The following is a 20,844-nucleotide window of genomic DNA, read 5'->3' as shown; positions in this document are numbered from 1 at the left end:
CCTGTGACTCTGTCTCATTGGGCTTTCTGACTGCAGCTTTGGGAGGGCAGGTCCCCCTGGTTATCAATCAGCTAGATGAGTCCAGAGGATAGTCAGCTACAGAATGGAGCTGTCAGCTGGAGAGTGCACAGTGTCCATCAGGGCAGTTCTCTCCAGGGAGACTGCAGGTAGGGCTGGGAGGACACAGTACTCCCCAGGATGCTTCACACCCCAACAAAAGTACAGATATTGGGCCATATGCTCAGCTGATATCAATCAGTGTTGCTCCATTAGGGGCAATAGAAACAGCAAGTCTCAGAGCCGGGATCTGCAGGCTTGGGCTCACATTACGGCACTAGAAATAGCCGTGTAGATGTTTGGGGTTGGATTGAAGCTTGAGCTCTGAAGTCTGGGTAGCAGGGTGAGTTTCGGAGCCCAAGCTCCAGCCCAAGGCCAAATGTCTACATGGCTATTCTGAGCGCTGTAGTATGAGCCCCACAAGCCAGAGTCTGTAGACCTGGGCTCTGAGACATGCTGCTGTGGGTTTCTGCTTGCTCTGTAGATGTGCCCTCAAAGAGCTCATTTACAAGGAGAATCTGCCCCTCAGCAACTTGATGAGCTCTGGTCATGGAGCAGATCTGACTGGGCCTGACCTTGCACAGAAGTGTTATCTAGAAGTAAGGAGCTAATGCTTATCTTGCTGCCATGTAAAAGAGAGTTGGGATATGGGCCTGAATGAGGACTTCAGAATCAGGGCCCTTAATTCCTTTTTCAGATTTCTGTTTGTATCCACTCTAGTTTCTTACAACTAAGTGTGCACTAGTTTCTTTTTTGTGTTTAGCTTTAGCCCAAAGACTATGCCCTTTTGGCGGGGGAGGGGGAAATGTCCTTGGTGATCCACTTTGTCAACACTGCAGGCCAGATGCTCATCTGGTGTCAACTGAAGTAGCTCCATGTGTAAATCAGCGTCCACTGATTTCAAAACTCTGTCTGATCCGGTGAGTTCATCCTTTGTGCCAACTGGAGTATATTGATTAAGTTAAGTAGACTGTAGACTGTCAAGTTTACCATTAAGACAGTAAGTAATACTCTAGTTTTAAGTTGCTCTATTAACTGAAATTAATACACCAGAAATCAGATCAAACCTCTAAGTCTTTCACTCTGTCCATTTGAAATCTGAGAGAAATTTGTCTGGATGAGACTCAGGTGAAGTCATATTAGCAGAGCTTGTCAATATTTCTTGTACTCAGTGGTAAAGGGTTTTTAGCTCCTTTTGTAAATGTGTTTTGTTTTGTGGTACTGCAAATTAATATAATACTTAGTAGACCTTTTGTGAACATGTAAACCACTGATACGTTTGTGCTGTGGATTGTCCTCTGTGCCCAGTCTGCCCGGGATATGGGGATAACCCCTACCCAGAGAGCCTTGGCTCTTGGCTTAAGATGTAGCAGTTCATGCTACCTGGTTCAATTCCCTGGTGTGCAGCCAAGAGGGCAGCCATCACAAACACAACTATGAAAAGGAGCAGGAAATCATCCCCAGAAGTTACTGATTGCCAAAGGTGCCCACAGGTAATGTATCTATGCACAGCTTCAAAAGTGTCAAAAGACTAAAGCAGTTTGTTATATACAATATTATGTTCACACTGAGAGAGACTTCACTAAAACTACAGATTTCGTCAAGATAAATGGCAGAAGGGACTTCTTTAAGAACAATTAATTTGCATTTAAACAGGACCCAAAAGGAAGTTGACAAAGCGAATGAGCAAGTCAAAGAGTATGGTGACAAACTCAATAAGACGACAGCAGACAGAGACAGCAATGATCAGAAGTTGTTGGCCGAGCTAGACGATCTAACTAGAACAAAGCAATTCCTTGAAGAACGTTTGATAGAACTTCTCAGGTTGGTATTAAAAAAATAATGTATAGGTTCTATTATAGAGGATTTTAGATGGTGCCGTGTGGAGGGATTAATTTTTTATTCCTGAACAGAAAATAAATGTAATGGCCAAATTCTATGACACAACATTGGCAGTGAAATTCAGTGGTTAGGGCACATTATGAAAAGTAAAATAGACAAAATGTGATCTAGCTCTTTCTCTGCTTGTATCTGTTTTGCAATGTGCATGTCATTCTATATATGGCGTATGTTCTTCCCCCTCCTCTGCCAAAAATGTTTCAATATTTTTTCCTAGCAAATATTTATCTCCCGTATCCATCACTTATAGAGAGCACCTTGCAGGCTGCCCTGGATAAGGGGCTGGGCTGGGACCAAAGTGTTATTCAAAGAACAATGCTGACCGGTGCATTGTGGGGAAATGGAGGGTGAAAAATATGTGTAAGGCTCCACCCATTGTTCACTCGTGCCCCATTCACTCTCATGGGTGCAGGAGTAATAACTCAGCAGCAACTGTTGTCCCACCTACATTCTCATCCATAATGTGGGTAGCTCACGCAGGGAAGCAAGGAGTCATCTCCCCACACCCCTTAATTCCCTATCCTGGCCCATAGTCTGGCCCACGATTGAGCCCAGTGTGATCAGCCTCTAAATAGCAAACACAACAGGCAAACGCTCAGCTGGTTTTAAATTGATGCAGATTCATTGAAGTTAATGGGTGCTGACAGGTGTCACAATGGGAACTGCTGGATGCATCCCTGTTGGAAATCTAGCCCTTATTTAACTACTAAAGGAAAGCTTAGCAGCATTGAAAATCTGGCCCCAAATGATTTGCCCAAAATCACACATGTGGTCTGGTGCAGAGCTGTAAATAGAACCCAACTCTCCTGAGTCCCAGTCCTGTGTCTTAACTATGGACAGGGGCGGCTCTACCAATTTTGCCGCCCCAAGCAGTTGCTGCCAAATTGTCACCGCACGCAGAAGAGTGGCAGTGCTGCCACCCAAAAGCCGCCGCCACGGGAAAAGTGGCAGAGCTGCCGCCAAATTGCCACCGCTGGACATGGACTACCGCCCCATTCGGAATGCTGCCCCAAGCAGCTGCTTGGAAAGCTGGTACCTGGAGCTGGCCCTGACTACGGACTGTCCTTCCTCTTGAAGGAAGACTCCTGTAGGCTGTCAATGTCTAACCTAACTATTCTGGAGTGAACAAGACAAATACAGATTGTGATTTATGTTAAAAAAATGGAGGGTTTTGTCTTTCAGCAAGCCGAGTGTTGCAGACATAACTTGCAGATGTGCAGCTACTTCGGTTAATGGTTGAATTATGTTGCCATTACAAAACACAAACAATTTGTTAAATAGCAACCAATTGTGGTTTCTCACTTCTGGTCTGTGTATTCTTGTCTTCACGCAAAAGCTTTTGCATGCTGCAGAAACTCCTCCACCTTTACTAGGTGAAGAGTAAAAACCCAGTGCAGATTTAGACATTAACTGTTCATCAGATGATCCTTCTACAAAGAAGTTCCTTTAACTGTGTCATTCCTTTCCTGAGCCACTCTATCTATCTGAATCTGGTTAAGGAGTGGGAGCTAATACTGGAGTTCTTGCCTCCTTTTAATTTGAGAAACCTGTAACAGATATTTCTCTTCAAAATACTGTCAAAACTTTCAAAAGTTTATTAGCTCATAGTACACAGCCAGGGCATTAGCACATTCTTCTGATCAGTATGCACAGAAGCTTTTGGTATTGTTCAGTCAGACAAGAGAATGTGGATTTTCTTACTAATCTCTGTTTTCTTGGCCTTTCCAAGGAGTTATGATCTCAGTTGACATCTATTTTTAAAGTGCAAGAAGACAAACCTGTGAAGTCACTGAAAAAAATGAAGTCCTTTCTTTATTACCTTTCTTACATCTGATGATGTTGGTGACTAACAATACAGTAGGGTCAAGATAGGTAGCATTTCTTTCTCACTTCTTGATTCTTTCCAGAGGTCAGATTCACAAGTGATGCATAAATGAAGACTCCTTTATGCTAATTTAGAATCCCTTTAATCTTGTTACAGTTATTTACAGGTGTGTAAGAGAGTCTAACTTGGTGTAACTTATATACTGAGGAGCCGGAAGAAGATGTAATTGAGAGCAAAGTTTGGCTCACATACTTAGCCCTTGATATCACTTAACATTTTTAAAGAGTGTCTAACCATTAACTAATCAATCCTCATACACCCTGTGAGGTACTTAAATATTACCATATTTATTTTACGGATTGGTAAACTGAGAAACAGAGATTAAATCACATGACCAAGACCTCAGAGCAAGTTAGTGCCAGAGCTGAGACTATAACTCCTAGTCTTCCCTTTGTCAAATATACAGTGCAACCTCCTTTGTAACTAGGGTGTAAGATTCTGCTCCTATGCCTAGCTGCAAAAAGTTGAGCAAAGATGTCAGGTAATGATGGTGTTGTGAGATGGTTAGCTCTGTGTTGTTATTCTTTGTGGTTTGAGGTCTCTCTTGACAGTTTACCTCAAGTGCTGCAAACCTGTTTTTGCTGTTGATGCACTTCCACTTCAGAAAGCCTAAATTCTACCCTCTTGTACCCTGACCTTTGAAGGTGGACTAATGCAAGAGGGAGTCTCCACCACATCCTTTCAAAGGGTGACAGAACACTTTCAGGTTTCAGAGTAGCAGCCGTGTTAGTTTGTATTCGCAAAAAGAAAAGGAGTACTTGTGGCACCTTAGAGACTAACAAATTTATTAGAGCATAAGCTTTCGTGAGCTACAGCTCACTTCATTGGATGCATTCGGTGGAAAATACAGTGGGGAGATTTATATATACACACAGAAAACACCTACTACAGGACAGGCCAAACAAAGAAAAGAACAGAACGCCACTAGCCATCACCTTCAGCCCCCAACTAAAACCTCTCCGATGCATCATCAAGGATCTACAACCTATCTTGAGGGACGACCCATCACTCTCACAGATCTTGGGGGACAGGCCAGTCCTTGCTTACAGACAGCCCCCCAACCGGAAGCAAATATTCACCAGCAACCACACACCACACAACAGAACTACTAACCCAGAAACCTATTCTTGCAACAAAGCCCATTGCCAACTCTGTCCACATACCTATTCAGGGGACACCATCATAGGGCCTAATCACATCAGCCACACTATCAGAGGCTCGTTTACCTGCACATCTACCAATGTGATATATGCCATCATGTGCCAGCGATTCCCCTCTGCCATGTATATTGGTCAAACTGGACAGTCTCTACGTAAAAGAATAAATGGACACAAATCAGACGTCAAGAATTATAACATTCAAAAGCCAGTTGGAGAACACTTTAGTCTCTCCAGTCACTCAATTACAGACCTGAGAGTGGCTATCCTTCAACAAAAAAACTTCAAAAACAGACTCCAAGGAGAGACTGCTGAATTGGAATTAATTTGCAAACTGGATACAATTAATTTAGGCTTGAATAGAGACTGGGAGTGGATGGGTCATTACACAAAGTAAAACTATTTCCCCATGTTATTTCTCCCCCCCTCACCCTACCCCCCATTGTTCCTCAGACGTTCTTGTTAACTGCTGGAAATGGCCCACCTTGATTATCACCATAAAAGGTTTTCCTCCTTTCCCCCCTCTCCTGCTGGTAATAGCTCATCTTAAGTGATCACTCTCCTTACAGTTTTCAGAGTAGCAGCTGTGTTAGTTAGTATTCACAAAAAGAAAAGGAGTACTTGTGGCACTTTAGAGACTAACAAATTTATATGAACATAAGGTTTCGTGAGCTACAGCTCACTTCATCCGATCATGCATCCGATGAAGTGAGCTGTAGCTCACGAAAGCTTATGCTCAAATAAATTTGTTAGTCTCTAAGGGGCCACAAGTACTCCTTTTCTTTTTGAGAACACTTTCAGTAACATGCACCCCACCCCCCCCAACCTGATCCCCAGGCGGAATTCTGGGTGGGTCAGCTGTAGTGCAGCTCTTCTCACTCTCCCACAGAGCAAACCATGATTTACAGCTACAATCTGATCCAAATGTGCTCCTGGGATATCTTTGATAGAACTCGCTGCAATAAGAAGAATATTGTGCCTTCAACTGAATCCTTTCAGGCATTGCTCATTGGTTTCAACTTCAAATTAAGGGCACACTTAAGTGCTTTCCTAACTAGGGATGCTTTCCTGAATTGGGGCCATAGTACTGATCCAGTATGGCAATTCTTATATTCTGAGGTTCTATCTACAAAGGCCAATCACACTTTATGGTGGTGTATATACATTTGTAAATCCCGTTGTAACTTAGTTAAAAGTGCAGGGAATGGGCTATTTCAGATTTGGGTACTTCAGAGTTAAATAACAACACCTTACGTTATAGAGTTTTCTTCTGGGGGCAGAGTTGAGATTAGTTAAAAACAAACAGTGATGTTTTTAAAACGGATTGCTCTTCTTTACACGTGTCTCCATAGGGATAAGGATGCCCTTTGGCAGAAATCAGATGCTCTGGAATTTCAGCAGAAGCTCTGTGAAGAGCAAAGATGGCTCGGTGACACGGAAGTAAATCATTGCCTGGGCTGTCAGCGAGAGTTTACTTGGATGATGCGCCGACACCACTGCAGGTCAGTTTCTTGACCTCTGACACGTTTTTAATAACATGGAAATAAATATCATAGGTTCCATGGAAAATATCCAGTGTTTTAATATTTTACACTGTTCCCAGGCATTCGTTGTTATAATATGTGTATTATACGCTGTGGGCACTTGATATACATGCTTTAAAAATTGTTCAGTACGATGGTACTATTATTATTTTATTACAGTATTGACCCAATCAGGATTGATGCCCCATTGAATTAGGTTCTGTACACACATAACATTTACTACTAAAAGATATGTTGAGAAACAATTACTCTAAATAGCAAGATTTGATTTTGATGTGGCCTGTTCAAAAAAATCTGACAGTTGGTTGAATTATTTGTTCCTAATTTTGACCCTTTTCTGTTTGTGAATTAATAGTTACATGTTCATGATTTCTCCAAATATATTCATAAAGTTTGGATGAACAAATTTCAGGCAGTAAGGTGGTGTCTTCACTCTTTATTCATGATGTGCGATTAGTCATTTAATCAATGACATTTTAAAGTAGGGAATACCGGGTGGTGATTAGTTAATAGCTAATAACTCACTTCCAGTATGATTTTTCAGATGAAGAATGATTTCTACTAATATTTGTGAAACTTGCAAACATTTTCACCAATACCCAGTGGTTGTCTGAATACTTATGAAAAACAGCTAGTATTAAAACCCAATGAATGGCAGCAAACTGAACTGGGGTCTTTTCATCAACAAACTGTTAACAAATCAATTAAAAGACTATTTGACTGATTCCAATAATGACCAAATATCCTTGTGTAGCTCTCTTTCTGACTGCACAGAAGCCAATATTTTATATTGCTGTTGCTTCCCTTTTCTGGAGGCTGAGTAGCTTATGCGGGGAAGGATTTAGGTTAGGGATGGTTTAAGTGAATATCGATACGTGGCCTGTTTTTACTCCCTACTGAAGTCAATGGCAAAACACCCATTGATTTTAATGGAACAAGATCAGGCCTATCGAAAATCACTAAATATGTGTTCTGTACTTCTTGTTGTCATGTTTGTAAATTGTATTTTTAATTGTTTTTACCCTCTGGAAACTTCTGTTCCTGTGTAATTTATTTTTATTGAAACTGTAAAGAAAAAATGTGCCCCTCTGAACATTCACGATCCAATAAGTCTTTCTGAACCTTAAAAGGCAGAATTGTCTGCATTGTGATTTTTGCCTTGTAACCTACAAAAAAATTCATGCTTTCCTAGGGTACGTGACCTTTATGACCAGAACCCCAAGCACTATCAATGCACACCTTACCTAATTCTGTTTTTAAGCCATAGGTGTAACATTCTCATACCTTTGCATTTGTTCTTTTTAATTTCTAGACTGTGCGGTCGCATTTTCTGCTATTATTGCTGTAACAACTACATGATGATCAAACACAGCGGCAAGAAGGAGCGGTGCTGTAGAGCTTGCTTCAATAAACCTAGGGTGATTGTGGATTATACGGATGACTCTGGATCCCATGCCAGCCAAGAAGAACCAGCAGCTCTGTTAAATTCACCAGTGTCTCCGACCCTGGAAGTTACAGGTTAGTCCCTTTCATATGCAAATGTGAGATAAATGAGATTATTGGGCTTCCTGCCAGGGTTCATGTGGTCAAATCCTGCTCGATTTACATTCTATGCAACCCCAGTGATGTTAATGGGGTGTAAGTCAAGGCAGAACTTGTCCCAGAGTAGTTGTGGAGCTTGTTAGTATATGTTAATATTGATAGGTTGATACAAATACCCATTTATATTTTAATGCAAGTGAGTCACCCTGGAGAGTCCCTCCAGCACAGTGGTTCTCAAACTTTTGTGCTGGTGACCCCTTTCACATAGAAAGCCTCTGAGTGCGACCCCCATAATAAATTAAAAACATTTTTAATATATTTAACCCCATTATAAATGCTGGAGGCAAAGCAGGGTTTGGGGTGGAGGCTGACAGCTCGCAACCTCCCATGTAATAACCTCATGACCCCCATTTTGAGAACCCCTGCTCTAGCACTTGCTGTATGCGAAAACGACTGTGAAGGCAGAATTATGGCCCATGTACATAAGCTCTGTTTAAAAAAACAAAATCACTGTTGCTGCCTGTTATTTTATGACTGGGTTTCTTTTGATGTACTTTTATGGCACAGTTATGAATGAAACCTCCAAACCACCAGATGATGTAGTGTTTGATATAATCACAGATGAGGAACTGTGCCAAGTGCAGGAATTTGATTCTATCCATAATGAAAGTCAAGCTGAAGTAGATTCTCTGGACCAGAGTGACACAGATCTGTGAGTAAAACACTGTTTAATTTAAAACTGGAACTCTGCATTACGTTTTTCCTGTCCATAAAGAGAAAACAGACGCTGTCAGGGCTTGTCTACACTGGCAAGTTTTGTCGCCAAAAACTGCCTTTTGGTGACAAAACAGCAAGAGCATACACACTATTACAATGGAACATTGTCACGAAAAACGCCCAGTTTTGGCGACAAAAACTTCCACCCCTATTAGAGACTTTTGTCTTTTCCCCCACTTTTATTGTCGACAAAGAGCCAGTGTAGACATAGCTGATCGTTTTGTCCTCAGAACTGGCTTCCGCCAGTATCCCTCAATCCCTGATTGCTCTGCTCAGTGTTGTGATCTCTGCTGCCCTGCAGGCATGCGCCCCTCCCCTTTCAAAGCTCTGGGAAGTATTTGTGTGCTGCTCTGTTTGGGGAACAAACAAACCAAGAGCAAATCATTGGCATGCTCCTGGTCTGCCCTGCACTAGGAACACAGCAGCAGGCAGACTGCTACTGCAGCAGGAGGGGGACAGACTGCTGTGCTGCCTTGCCATTCCTCAACATGGAGAGCTCACAGGGCTACTCATGATGCTGCTCTCGGCAGCTGAGGGGGCTGTGGGAGAGAATCCCAAGATGCGCAGCCATCAGCTCTTCCTTCCCACAACACTGCACTCTGGGATACATACCCACAGAGCATTGCTCACCCTGTCGATGATGGTGTCCCCAATGTGAACATGATCTGTCGACAGAGGGAGCAAGTGTGAACACGCTTTGGTGATCTTTGTTTTGCCGACTTTTGGGTGTCGACATACGTTTTGTCAACAAAACTTGGTAGTGTAGACAAGCCCCCAGTCATATTGAACTTCATTTTAGATTAAGAAGACAATACAGGGGAAAACCCAAAGCAAAGGCCAATGTTTCTCTTATGACAAGCTTTATTGAACTGAACATAAAGTGGCTGCCTATCTCTGCAGACAGCAGAGTCTGTAGAGTTTCAAAGATACAATACCCAGAAAACAAAGGAACAACAGTTATATAGCTAAATCCACCACACCTTTTTTTTTCCCCCAAGGGAAAGTGGAAGCACACACAACATAGTGTAGATTTCAGTCACTTGTTCCATCTACTCCCGCATAAATTAGCAGCAGGGAGGAATTGATAGATTCTCTGTTTTAATTTGCAAACTTAATGTTGCATTAATATATTTTATGCCTATTTCTGTATTAATTAAAAGTTTCATTTTGCATTGTGTTTCAATCATTTGAATATTAAGAACAATATCCAAAGTAAAAATATTTTACCCCAAAAATAAATGTATACAACGGTACAGGCTGTCTGTTCACTAATATTTCTTCCTGACAAAATTTTGAAGTCTAATTTTTATTTTTATATCTTTCAAAAGAAAAAAAAAAGTAAGTTACTGTAACCCCCTACCAACATGTTGTTCCTTAGTACCAGGGAAGAAAAACTGTAGTGACAAATGTTCTCAATACCAGGTTAAAAGCAGCCCCAAAGTAACAAGTCTGTGGTTCAAAAAACAGAGCTAGATTGTTTTGCCCCTCGTTGTATGACTAGTTCTTGTGTAAACTACACTTCCTTGCTTCTTGTGTCTAAGGTAGACTATAGATGCTCACTTATCTAGAATGAAATATGTTTCAATTCTGGCTTTTGTTTCTCAGCTAATATGCTATGCTATTTTGCTAATATACTATGCTATTTAATTACCTACCACCATAGCATCTACGTGTCTGCAATGTCTCAAAGGACCTTGAAGCATTTACAGATATGCATGAATTAAGCCTTGCAACTCACCTGTGCATTGGCATTGTCATCATTTTACAAATGGGAAAAGTGAAGTGATGCAAGTTTTCCCAAAGTCATATGATGACCTTCATCATGATTCAGCAAAATAGGATTGTAAGGCATCTTGAATTAGGAATCCAGGAGCTTTCACTCCTGTTGGCCGAGGGAGGCGAGCAATGCAAAATGTGAGCCCTTGGGAACACAACATTTTGAGAGAGAGCACGTGAGCTGTGAGGTTAGGACAGGGCTCTCTGGTCATCTTGCTGTCAGTCTTTTGCTGAGGAAGCCACCAAAACTGTAAGACCATTATTGAAGGCATCTGGATGTATCATTAGAATTCTGCATTACCCTGTAGCAGTGTTGTTATTCTATCCCCATTGTTCACAGTCTATAGATAAGAAAACTGGAAAATAGTCTTCTACTTTATAGCTTTCCATAGGCTAGTCAGAACCATTTCATATGCTTTGCCCTTGATTTTTTAGTATCATGATCTTAAAGGGCCTTTGGGCTCAGGACTATTTCATTCTCTCCTCTGTCTGTTTACTCTAGCCCCTTACCTCTGTTTAGTCACCCCTTATAAGGTCAACAGACAAGGATGGTAGATCTCCCCTCCTACATATAACTGGGATAGAGAGGGAGACAGAGATCTCCCCTTTCTTCATGTGGGTATTGAGAGAGAGTCTGGCTGATGGGCCTTCTTCCAGTGTAAACCAGCAGAAAACATGCTGAACTTCAACCTGCTTTTATCACAGATCAGCACACTGAGGTATTTATAGACCACATGATTCCATGCGAAATTTGAGGTTCTCCTACAAACTCGGGGTCCTTCTTGGCTGTGGGTTCTGTAGGTACCCAGGACTAGCTCCACCTATGTATTGCCTGCAATGACAGATACTAAATGTTAGTCAAACATAATGCATTTTGCCACCTGTGGGTCATATGTGAATTTTTAAATTATTCTGTGGTTTTGTGGTCGGGAAAAAATATTAGAACATGAACATGCTGCACTGCCTTTTACAGCGCTAGAGATTTCAGAGCTACCTCTGTGGTGAGTGAGATGCATGCAGAAATATAGGTGTCACAGTCAGGCCTTTGCAGCGCAGCTCAGCAAACATAAACCCACAGGGCAAATAAATACGGGGGTTTTGAGGTAGGAGAGGCCAAATCTTTAGCTGGTGTAAATCTGTACCACTTCATTGACTTTAGTATAGCTGTGTTGATTTATACCAGCTGGGAATCTGGTCCAAGCTGTTTATCAGCAGACTATCAGATAGGAAAGAGCAGAAATAATATACCAAAGATTTTCATTTTTAACCACTAACAAATTTTATATCACTGGGGTAACCATAAAAAAGAACAGTGGCAATGATGTCAAACATTAGTGACATTTCAAAATGGATTGAAACTGTAGGTAGTTGTCTCACTGTTGTCTCATACAGTGTCTTGGAAACGTACATATATTTCAAACACTGTCTCATTATGCTGAGATTCTGTTGCAATCCCCTAAAATAATTAGTTCTGATATCATCTATATATTATTTTATCATCATTTAAAAACTCTGTTCCTCAAATGCATAAAGGTGAACAATCCCCATTATTTTTTATTTATTATTTGTTTAACAGCAACATTTATTTGTTTCACACTGTGTTGTACAGTACAAAGAATAAAGACAGTTCCTGCTCAGCAGAGTTTATAATCTTAGGCCCTGCCCCAACTGCATTCAGGGGGACTACTCAAATGTATAAAGTTAAGCATGCATGTAGGGGTGTGTCTGTGCTAGAATATTTTAGCTTGAGTTAATTGCCAGTTAACTAAAGGTAGTTTATAAAAGCAGGTGTGGATATTCCCCAAATATTTGATCCAGAACTGAGCTCAGCCTAAAATGGACCACAAAATCTTATGTCCTGGTACAAGCATTTCTTTGTGGATGGTCCTCACTGGCCTTTACCAATGTGTTAGCTCCCTAGACTTTATTGGCAATCAGTTATCTTGAGGTTAAAAACCCTAGTGCAGGCAAACCCTAAGTGCTTGCAGGGTCCTAAAAGATGAACACACTATTTCATCCAAAGAAAACAAAGGCCAAATTCATCCCTAGTGAAACTCCATTGAAATCAATGGAGTCAGCACCAATCCATCTCAGGGCTGGGTTCACTTCTAAGGTATTTAGTTTAAAATAGAAAGACAAATAAGGGCCTGATTCTCCACTTCATTACACAGTGTTACACCGGTGTGACTTCACTTTCCTCTGGGGAATCATAGTGATATAAAACCAGTGTAACAGTGGAAAATCAGATCCTCAATATTTTACTGGCCTGATGGGTTATATGCCTCTTCTGTAGTGCTGTGTGGGACCTAATAGAGTTGGGTAGTGTTGCAAGTAGCTTTAGAAATGAATTTTCACACTGGAAATACCAAAGCATATAGATGAGAAATAATTTGCTCAACCAGTAACTTTATGTATTTCCTTTGCTATTATGCAAGATGTCTGTACTTGAGTGACAGCTTTCTCCTGTACAATGAATGGATGCCTGAAAATCTCCCTTGTCATGTGAAAGACAGCTATTCAGGTCTCAATCCTAACTGCAGACAGACCCTTCCAAAGTCAGGGGAGTTCTGCAGAGGGCAGGAGTCCACGCACATGCATCTAGTTGCAGGATCAGGCCCTTAGATTGTAACATTCTTGGGCAAGGTCTGTCTTTTAATGATCTATATGCATAGTGCCCAGAGCAGTGGGCCTTGATCTCTGAATGGGGTCTTTAGGTGCCACTGCAAAACAAATACACTATTATGATGATGATGATGATGAATTATGTGCTAAGTATCACTAGAATTCATCCTCCAGCAAAGGAAATCCCCACAAAGACAGGCAGAATGTTAAGGCTCCAGGACTGTGTTTGTATTTGTCTTCATGTTTGGGTTTTTGGTCCAATAGTCACATCCAAATACATACGATATTGGGCCAGAATCATGCCCTTGGTTCCTGCTGGAAACAATCCACACCATCCGTCACCTCTGTTCTGCCAGTGACCTGGAACTAGCCAGTACGGAAGGCGGCGGGAGAGAGAACTGACCCAGCCGAAGGCTGAACCAGGTTGGCTCTGAGAGATGCTGATTCAGCATTTTCAATAGGCAGCCTCTGCCGACAACAATGTGTACAAACCAGGCTAGATTTTAAAGCTGCCTTACTCCAGCAGAGCACCCTAGGGAGCGGGGAGGTGGTGATACTGCCACAGCCTTACTCTAGGTGTGAATCTTCCCCTCTCTCCCCTCCCCCGCCCCGGTGTAACTGCCCTGCTCGGTGCTGGACATGCAAGTTGTGCCCAGAGAGGCCACTCTGGCCTGTTGCCTCTTGCAGCAGTATAGAGCAAGAAATGAGGCTTACTTGTTTTCATCTGCCCCTCTTTATTTTCTCTTCCTGTCTGCCTTCTATCTATTTATTTTCCACTCTCCCTCATAGTCACATTGATCCTGCCTCTGCAGCTCTCTCCTTAAAATGATTGTCAGTGTCATTTCATGATACTGGGAGTCCTCCTTTCTCACTGTGCCTGTTGATTCTGGTCACATTCAGCACCTAATATGAATGGTGCTTGGTAATGATTTCCACAACTTTTTCAAAGGATAAACCACCTGTTGTGCCATCACAACCTGATGCAAACAGGATTCAACTCTCTAGTTGTAATTAGGAATGAGGACCACTCTCTTGGTGTCTCATTCTGTTCTCATTGTGAATCTGGAGTAGTAACTCCATTGAAATCTTAAGTGAGAAATCATCATAAGTTTAATATTTTGTCTGCACCTAGCCACTGAGGTTTTGTTCATTTGTGGGGGTTTTTTCGTTTATTTATTTTTCTTTGTTTTCTTTTCTAACTTTTTTAAATTTTTGATATGTGACAGTTTGTAGAGTGTGTCTACAGTGAAGGCTGGGCTGAGTTCAGCAGTATATCTGAGTCAACTGGGTACACATCTTGTGTTAATTTTGATTTACCCTTTAGTGTATGGTAGGTATCATGTATATGGAATAAGTAAAGAACTGCAGTGATAGGATCAGGGAGAGTTAGGTGATGTAGTGGTTAAAAATGTTTTGTCATCATCTCACATTGGTAGCATCTGGGAAACTACACCACTGCAAGAAATTGCTTATGAGTTTTCATAGTGTAATCGAAGCCATATAGGTGTTTTTGGTTTTTTCCCACCAATATTACCTTCAGCAAATGTCGGTTTGTAATTCAATTTGAAAGGACAGCAGACTTCATTGCTGACAGAACTGTAGTCACGCTTTTGAAAGCCCTGATTTTGTTCTTGGTATGAATCAGGAATTAAATCAATGTAAAGCTGCGATAAGTGGGAACAGAGTAAGGCCCTGTATCTTTAGATATTGTTTTGTCTCAGAAAACATTATAGGCTGTTAATAATAAGATAAGCTGTTGATTGTTCTGTTTAGGGAGTGTGTAGCCAAGTAAAAGTTAGTCAGGGATTATATTTTTTTAAGCACTCCAGGCATATGTTATAATTTAACAATGTATTGTACATCTTTATTCGTGGTTTTATTTTTCTACTTTAAACATTTTCTTTTCTTTATAGAAAAGTTGTTGGTAGGGCTGAAGAAGTAAATAACAAACATCCTGTAAAAGCGGCTGAGGAACAGACTAAGAAACATAGAAACCTATTTGTTTGTTGACACCTTCTTGACACTGGCATTTGTGGTTAAGACAGAGATCATTGGAAGGCCGTGTCTGCCCTACCATTATAACTTCTTTTTAACGAATTCATGACAATTTTTCCTCACCTGATTACAACAGCCATGACTGACTTGTGTCCACACAGCGGCTTTATTCAAAACACAACTATATATCTGCACCCACCACGCTCCCTAGCTAAGTTTGTATCACTGTTTTCTCACTGCATTCTGGAAAATCTGAGCAGCTGTCTCACAGGGAACAGAGCGCCTTAGGTACATGTACAAAGTAGGGCATCAGTAGCATGGTAGGGAAGTGCATTCTGGGATGCACACAGAGTTAGGAGGAAAGACTGGATGTTTATATGAATTGCGAGACTGTCTAGAGTTACAACAGTTAATGCTAAAAGAGTATTGGAAAGATTTAAAACCTCATGTTTCAGGGTGTATATTAGGAGGAGACCTTCATGAGGACAGATTATCTCACATCTGCCTACTATAGGGTTTATTGGGCTGTCCTCTGGAACCCCGTCGCTATTGGAGACAGGATACTCAACCAAATAGATCAGGGGTCTGATCCAGTCTGTGGAGTCCAATATTTCTATGTAGGAAGTGAGACCAGCCAAACTGGCTACACCGGCACTGTTACGGCATGATATGTACTGCTGTGTGTGACAGAATCAGGTGTTTTATGCTTTGGGTTTTTTTGTTAGAGAGACTTGATATTTGTTTGAAAACAGATTAATATTCTGCTGTGACCACAGAAATCTCAGTCTGCCTTTGAAGGCAAACAGGGATTCGGAGGGATCAAGGAAAGGGAAAACAGACAAAAACAAAAAAAGAATCACATGAAACCACAATGGGAAGATTGAGCATTTAAACAAATTACATTTTAATATAAAAAGTCAGGTTAAGTCACAACAAACTACAACTATTCACTTAGCATCTTTAAAACAAAGCTCTTAACTGTCTTTTCTGCTTACAAACATCCCTCCTGGGAGGCTAACTTGCCCAGAGGGCTGGTGCACTAGCTTTCTATCGCTGCCACCCTAAGTTCAAACCCAGCCTTAGATCACACATGAAAGAGTTTGATGATCTCATCCTTAAACCTTTATGTATACCTATCAGAAAACTAATGCAGAGTTTCACCCAGTTACCAGTCTTTGCTCAGGAATAACAGGAGTGCTACAATGTCAGGACTGAGATGCATTGGATGTGTTGAGAAGCTTACACGGAGCCTGCTTCTACTATATCAGTCTCATGTGGCTGTTACATAAGCCCTGTCATAATGTGAGTACATTTTTAAAAAATTAACAAATCTGAGACCCTCTATGCAGTTTTTATAATGGATACATGCTTGTTGCTTCTACATTGGACGAGGCAGTACAAGTTTTCAAGCTCTCATCTTCAGTGGTTTGCCATTGCTTCATGATACCTTGGCGCTTAACACATCTGATGTTCTTGATGATTTTCTGGAAGTTCTTCCTGAACTTCACTCCAGTAAAGAAATATAGAACAGGGTTGAGACAGCCATGGAGATAAGCAATTGCTTCTGTTATGACCACTGCTGAGTCAAAATTGTAGTCCAGATTGAATTCCACATGTATATTGCGTATGAGTATCAATAAATTGTAGGGTAACTGAGTAAGAACGAACATCACTACTATAGTAAATATTATTTTTCAGGATTTGTGTTTTTGGAAACTCCTGGCAGGAAGTAAAGTTTTAATAATTATTGAGTAGCAGATAATCATGGTTAGCATGGGGATAAAGAATCCAAGGGTCATTTGGAGTACTTTAAAAACCAATTCTGTGAGATCTGAAGGATACACTGCATGACAGACTGACTTATCATAGTTCTATTGTGTGCTTTATTTAAATTGTGGCATTGCATATGCTAGTGAAATCACCCAAACTAAAGGTCTTCAGCCATCAGAGAAGTGTGGGGAATTCTTGTGTGACTTCTTGAAGAGTTATTGGCTTTTCATACAATGGTTTCTGTTATCCTTTCAAATTATATTTTTTTAAAATTTAATAATAATCCCCCTCATTATGATCAGATGAAGGTGAAATTATTTTACGTCCTTCTTTTGTTTCTAAGCAAGCCCTAGCTGAAAAAGATAGATTGTTTAGAAAGATGTTACTAAAAACTCCTCCATCAAACATCTGTATCCAAAATATTCGTTTAATTCAAAGTGTTATTTTAAAAAGCAACGTTACAATATATTTAAAAGGGATAACAAAGTTGAAATATTTTACACAGGTTTGAAAGAACCTACCTGTTCTGATAAAATTCCCATTTTAGAGATAGGAGATGCCTCCAGAAGTAATAGAATCTTTCAAACCAGTGGATTTTTAAGAGATGTAAGATGGTCTATATTTTGTTCTAACCTCCATATATGTTCCTCTTCCAATTTGAAGTAAGAGAAAATAGTCACTTACTGGAAGACGATGTATGGTGGTGGAGAGTGTTGACGCTTATGTTTCAAAGGAAGTCTGAAGACGGCAGTGACTCTATATATTTATCGTTTTATCCGCCTGTGATGTTTCCTGTTGGTGTTCTGGAGTTTTTTGTGTTTTGGTTTTTTTTTTTACACCAAAAATAGTAGTTTATGACACTCTTGTTGAAATTACATCTTTATCTCTAAGTCGATCTTTCTAAAGTACATGATATGGCCTAAAGGAGACTATACAGTACATCTAAAAAGACTTGCTGAAAATATCTGACCTCCAGGCCACAAATGCAAATTCCACTAAAGATCAGGGATTCTTACATATTGAATTTTTTTTAATCATTTGCAGGACAGTTTCTCCCATTTCTGCCAGTTACCAGTTTCCATCATCTGTACATAGTTCATGGCAGTTAATCATGAGTATGCAATATTCCAAATTTCATCTGTGTTGGTTAGTTTTGATCGGACATGCAGATCACATGGGAGTGTTCTTGTTCTTTAGTTGGAACATTGAGATACCATGTTGATGTACACTACAACTGGTTAAAAAATGTGTTCCAATTTTTCATCAAAATTCAGCTGGGGAAGGTGATAATTTCATCCCACGTTTTGACCATTTCTAATGGGCACTATAGATAATGCTACAATAGTGTTATGCAGGAAGTTCCTAATGACAGCAAGTGAGTCTTTGATCCTGAAACAGTCACAGACCTTGTTAGTCAATGGGTATGCCAAGCCCTCTTTCAGGGCCAGTGAAAGGAACCCATTAAGCCTCCTTTATGTAAAGACAGCTGAGAACAATGGAAGAGCTGCCCAAGGCACATGGAAGGACAGCAATAAGCCATGTGGGCTAAGGAGTTTCCCTAATTGTAAAGACAGGAACTAGAAGTTTGAGGTTTGCAGTCTTTCTTTGAGAAGGCTGAGAGAAGCAGATATGAGAAGGACTCTGAGAGGAAGCAGATAAGTGAAGCCTCTTGGGGCACATTGCTCACTGGAGTAGCACACCAGGGATTTTTGAGCAAGAAAACTGCCTGCTGCTGTTTGTTTCTGCTGTGTTCAGAGAAACAGGACTTTGTGTACATTCTTTATAAATAAACAAGGTTATACCAAGAGTATACCTGACTTGCATCACAGTTCAGTGTGAGCCATACCTTTGACCTCCCCCTCCACCCCCAGGTACAATTTCAAGTGATAGTCCAGCAACTGCACTTCTTTCAGGGTGGAATCCCATGATTCAACCCACTTTCAGCAGCCTCGTTGGCCTATTATGTTTCCTTAGCAGGATCAACTGGGTTTGGTACCTGTTTGAGACCTCCCTTCAGGAGATGAGATCAGTATGAAAATACAGTGTGACTCAGAACAGTTTCCTCAAAACAAAGTGTTATTTATTTATCCATAGGAATGTAGCAACCAGAGAAAAGGGGTTAAAACAACAAAAGCCTACATGCATATTTTCTTCCTCTTTGAGTAGTGTCTGTCATGGAGTCACCAGATGATGCTCTGGAACTACTCCACACGAAGCCAGTCAGGACTCTGGGGGAGCCTCCTCTCTGTGAGCAGACTGTCTCCAGGGCAAGACACTTACACAGCTTTGACCTTCCTGGGTCCGACCTTGGAGCATTCGGCATCCCCTTCTCACACTGTGCGCTTCTCACAGCGAGGCTGCACAGGCGGGGTTCCTGGGGAAGCCAGTGGGCCCTGCACCCAAGTTCCGCAGTCAGACATGACTCTCAGCCATCCAGTAAAACATAAGGTTTATTAGACAATAGGAACACAGTCTAAAACAGAGCTTGTAGGTACAGAAACGGGACCCCTAAATCAGGTCCATCTTGGGGCCAGGGAGGCCAGACCCCAGGTTTGGGTCTCCCTCTCTTTCCCCAGCCAGCTCCGAACTGAAACACTCCAGCCCCTCCTCTGGCCTTTGTCTCTTTCCCGGGCCAGGAGGTCACCTGATCTCTTTGTTCTCCAACACCTTCAGTTCGCACCTTTGCAGAGAAGGGGCCCAGGCCATCAGTTGCCAGGAGACAGGGTGTCGGCCATTCTCTTGGAAGACACCATCACGCTGGCCCTCTAGGGTTCTGCAACAATCACATACCCACAGGTTTCAGAGTAGCAGCCGTGTTAGTCTGTATTCGCAAAAAGAAAAGGAGTACTTGTGGCACCTTAGAGACTAACAAATTTATTAGAGCATAAGCTCCGATGAAGTTAGCTGTAGCTCACGAAAGCTTATGCTCTAATAAATTTGTTAGTCTCTAAGGTGCCACAAGTACTCCTTTTCTTTTTGCGAATCACATACCCTTATCCCACCACCTAGGTACTGAAGAAGGGCATAGGGGAAAACTGAGGCACCCACACAGTATTTGGAGAAAACAGTAAGAACATTCCCACTTCATCACAGTATCCCTAAAGGTACTTCACTGTAAGCATTGTTACGGGTGCTTTAGGGGTGTGTGTGTGTCCACACTGTCAGCCAGAGAATTTCAATAACAATCCATCCCGCCTGCACCTGCATGGCTCCTCTCCAGCCATGAGACCAGGCAGTGTGTGTGGGCATTCCCCCCCTTAGTTCCTTGTCAACCACCCTAGGCTAGAGATGGAGCTAAGAGCTGGCCAATCACAGATCATTAACTCCTTTAGTTTTGCCAATTTTTGCTTCTCTCGAAGCCTCTTTTCTTTTATTACTTATTTGTTTTAAGCTGCCCATGCCCCCCCCAAAAAAGGAAGGAGAAAAAGAAAAAATTAGAAAAGGTTTGCCTCCTGCAAACCTGGTGGGGGGACCCCCCCCCCTCAGACAAGGGTATGCCTGGCTCCCCAGACTTCAAAAATTGTCTTAGCTCCAAAGATTCCATCCCAGTAAGAGATGGACATTCACAGTGTATTCGCTGCCTCAGGGAGAAGCACAATCCACAAAAGTGTGATTGATGCCAGCAGCTAAAACCAAAGTCCAGGAAGGACAGAGAGTTAAGGCTAAAACTCCTGCTCATGGAGTCAGCCCTGCAACCCCTGGAGTCCCGGTGAGAATTATCACCGCAACCTTCCAAGTTGAAAGCATGTGATCCCAAAGAGATGAGCCACTCGCTAAAGACCTCTAAGAAAAGTCTGTGAGTCCCTCTAGTGAGCCCAGA

At 41.5% G+C, this 20,844-nt stretch overlaps 1 protein-coding gene across 15 annotated transcripts in view; it reads left to right on the top strand.

Annotated features, from left to right (window-relative positions):
• FYCO1 (FYVE and coiled-coil domain autophagy adaptor 1) overlaps window positions 1–20,844 on the top strand; it is an 81,383-nt gene that overhangs the window by 35,405 nt on the left and 25,134 nt on the right. For 13 of the 15 annotated variants that reach the window (XR_006279268.1, XR_006279267.1, XR_006279265.1 and 10 more), the window contains 4 exons: window positions 1,714–1,881; window positions 6,351–6,500; window positions 7,855–8,060; window positions 8,652–8,796. Coding sequence is in view for 11 of the 15 variants with exons in the window: in XM_038389753.2 (XP_038245681.1) it covers window positions 1,714–1,881; window positions 6,351–6,500; window positions 7,855–8,060; window positions 8,652–8,796 (669 nt within the window). In the remaining 4 variants the exon portion in view is untranslated. The remainder of the gene's footprint in view (window positions 1–1,713; window positions 1,882–6,350; window positions 6,501–7,854; window positions 8,061–8,651; window positions 8,797–20,844) is intronic. The other 2 variants (XM_043508892.1, XM_043508891.1) reach the window with 1 other exon arrangement.

The sequence above is a fragment of the Dermochelys coriacea genome, chromosome 2 (assembly GCF_009764565.3).
Source record: "Dermochelys coriacea isolate rDerCor1 chromosome 2, rDerCor1.pri.v4, whole genome shotgun sequence".
Taxonomy (NCBI): Eukaryota; Metazoa; Chordata; order Testudines; family Dermochelyidae; genus Dermochelys; species Dermochelys coriacea.
The sequence above is the reverse complement of the archived record's forward strand: the minus strand, read 5'-3'. Positions and strand labels throughout refer to the sequence as shown.